Source organism: Berghia stephanieae, chromosome 10 (genome assembly GCF_034508935.2).
Source record: "Berghia stephanieae isolate SIO BIC M18660-M18661 chromosome 10, UCSD_Bste_1.3, whole genome shotgun sequence".
In the NCBI taxonomy this organism is placed as follows: Eukaryota; Metazoa; Mollusca; class Gastropoda; order Nudibranchia; family Aeolidiidae; genus Berghia; species Berghia stephanieae.
Genome location: NC_088369.1, coordinates 32848946 through 32851445, shown reverse-complemented (window position 1 = coordinate 32851445; position 2500 = coordinate 32848946). Strand labels below are relative to the sequence as shown.

Genomic DNA, 2500 nt, shown 5'->3' with positions numbered 1-2500 from the left:
ACATCTTTCAACAAATATCTTGAACTTATCAGAGTGTGTTCCATTGATTATAATGGATAAAGTCAACCCTCCTTATAGTCACCATGTATTTCTGACCCGGCGGTGTTGACTTAATGCGTGTTCCACTGCATTTCGTTGATTGAATTGCTTACCCGGTAGCTGCCGTTCATGATGCGTTCATAGAGTCGTTCTTTGGTGCCACAGTAAGGGTGGTACCCTCCCAGCAGTATAAACATAAGGACTCCGCAACCCCACATATCGACGGGCTTGCCGTAGGGGCGCCTATCTATCACTTCGGGTGCCATATATTGAGGGGTACCCACTCGACCTGTACAAAAAATAGGCGGGGGGGGGGGGGGGGGGGAGGAGAGTGTGTGTGATAGATAGATAGATAGATAGATAGAGAGAGAGAGAGAGAGAGAGAGAGAGAGAGAGAGAGAGAGAGAGAGAGAGAGGGGGGGGAGAAGGAGAGAGAGACAATCATGTTTCTACTGGAGTACAAAATCTCCACATAAATTGACATGCTGATTTGACATGACACTGATCTCTATGCATTTTTTTTCTCGTTTTCTATTTTGTTTTGTTTTTCCTGTTTGTTGTTATTTTGTTTTCGGGGTTTTTTTAGGTTTTGCGACGCTAAGCCATTTCAGTTCCAGTTAAAAGGAAGAAAATGAGGTAGTCAAAAAATTCTCGAGTTACAATTGAAAGCACGCGAGGAGCAAAAAAAAAATAAGACAAAGGGGAATGGTACAAATAGCGAACAAGATTATACTATCAGTGTGCTTAGTTTGAGATCACTAAAAGTCTCATCTAGACAGCAGCACAGGATCCCACAAAGAGGAATACACTTAAATGTTTACAAACAATTTTGTATTTAAATAAAAAATGTAACAGTACATAACAGAGATTATTTTCAAGGGAAAAATATAATCTCCCAAGCCACTGGCTTGGGCCAGGGTCAGGACAAAACTAAATAATTTTATTCCAAGACAAATACAGAAAGCAAGCTGGAAAACAGATGTAGGAGGATAGAAGACACATCAGGTGACCTCCCTGCCCAATATGCGAGGTATAAGAAACCAACACCAAGTTTTTTTTTCGGTTTGTTTGGGTTTCATTGGGGGGGGGGGGGGGGGGGTGATCTTGTTTATTGTTTGTTTTTGTTTTTTTTTTGTATTTTGTTGTTGTTGTTGTTGTTTTGTTTTTTTTGGAGTTTTTTTTTTCTTTCGAATAAGCTGCTTTTGTAAGATTTAAGATCCCAATGTATCCTAAACTTTGTAATCAAACAGTAATTGCCAAATGTTCTAGAGATGAACGAGTCGCTATGAACTCAGCCTTGAAGAAAACAACTTTTTGATCTTTGTAAAGAAAACAATATCAGTTTATACTTCTATCTCTGGTAGACAAAAGACAATAAAATGAATATGTCATGTAGGCCAATTATTGATGTTGTGGAGTTTGATGTGACCTACGTCAAAGATGACGTGAGGTGAAATTGAGGATAAAACGTTTATCTTCCCGGCCCACAAAGGAATTTTGTAATTCCCACCCATAAACACACAATTATATAAATAAGACTTCAATATCACTTTCTTGTTTTTGTTGTTGTTTCTTTCTTTCCTTATTTCTCTTCTTTGAATAGAGAATAAGATAAATTGCTTGGCTCTCCGGCGAGACATGTGAATCACATGGGAAACCATTTACGACAACTGGCGACGGAAATTTCAAGTCTCGTATCAAATAATTGATGACTCGACCCAAAACAAATGATAAAATAAAGAAAGAAAAAGGATACAGTCTTGCATATAAATAAATGAAGGAATAAATAATAAATAATATGTCCATTTAAAATGCATTTCAAAGAGTTCATTGTGCTAAATGCGCGTTGCAGTGCTTCCATTTTTTTTCCCTTTTAATATATTATATATATATATATATTATATATATATATATATATATATATATATATATATATATAAGTATCAATCCACTATTAAGGTGACCACTGTGAAATGCACCAATTGGAGGACAAGCATATGTCTTGTTCAAATTGATTAAACTGTTCCAATCTTTGTTCAAATGAGTATAGTTTGATTCCCTACAATGATTTATGAACACAATTCTGATGCTTGATGATCACAATGGTATATAGAAAATTACTCGGTTCCCCTAATGTTTTACTAAGTGTTTCTGTAGCTTTAAGGAGACATTTGGTAAAAACATGTTTTTAGGGAGACCACATTAAAAAAACCCTTTTAGGGAGCCCAGTATATGTTTATATATGTGTATACTAAGAGTGCATTTTCAAGTGAGCTACCACCAAATTGTCTAAAATAAAGTAAGTCCTTAAGATTAAGAGCTTCATGGCCATAGTGTCGAAGCTTATCCCAGTGTGCGTAGAGTGAAGTGGCCGAGCAACGCATTTACTAACTCCTGGGAAGGTCCCTCCCTCAGAAGGGGCGCTCAGGGAAAACTGGGACTCAAACACGGCAAAAAATAT

General features: G+C 37.0%; 1 protein-coding gene across 3 annotated transcripts in view; it reads right to left on the bottom strand.

Annotated features, from left to right (window-relative positions):
- The window catches only part of LOC144980993 (peripheral plasma membrane protein CASK-like), a 463618-nt gene that overhangs the window by 267353 nt on the left and 193765 nt on the right, over window positions 1–2500 (bottom strand). For all 3 annotated transcript variants that reach the window (XM_078929038.1, XM_078929036.1, XM_078929037.1), the window contains exon 7: window positions 153–328. In XM_078929038.1, coding sequence (XP_078785164.1) covers window positions 153–328 — 176 coding nt within the window. The remainder of the gene's footprint in view (window positions 1–152; window positions 329–2500) is intronic.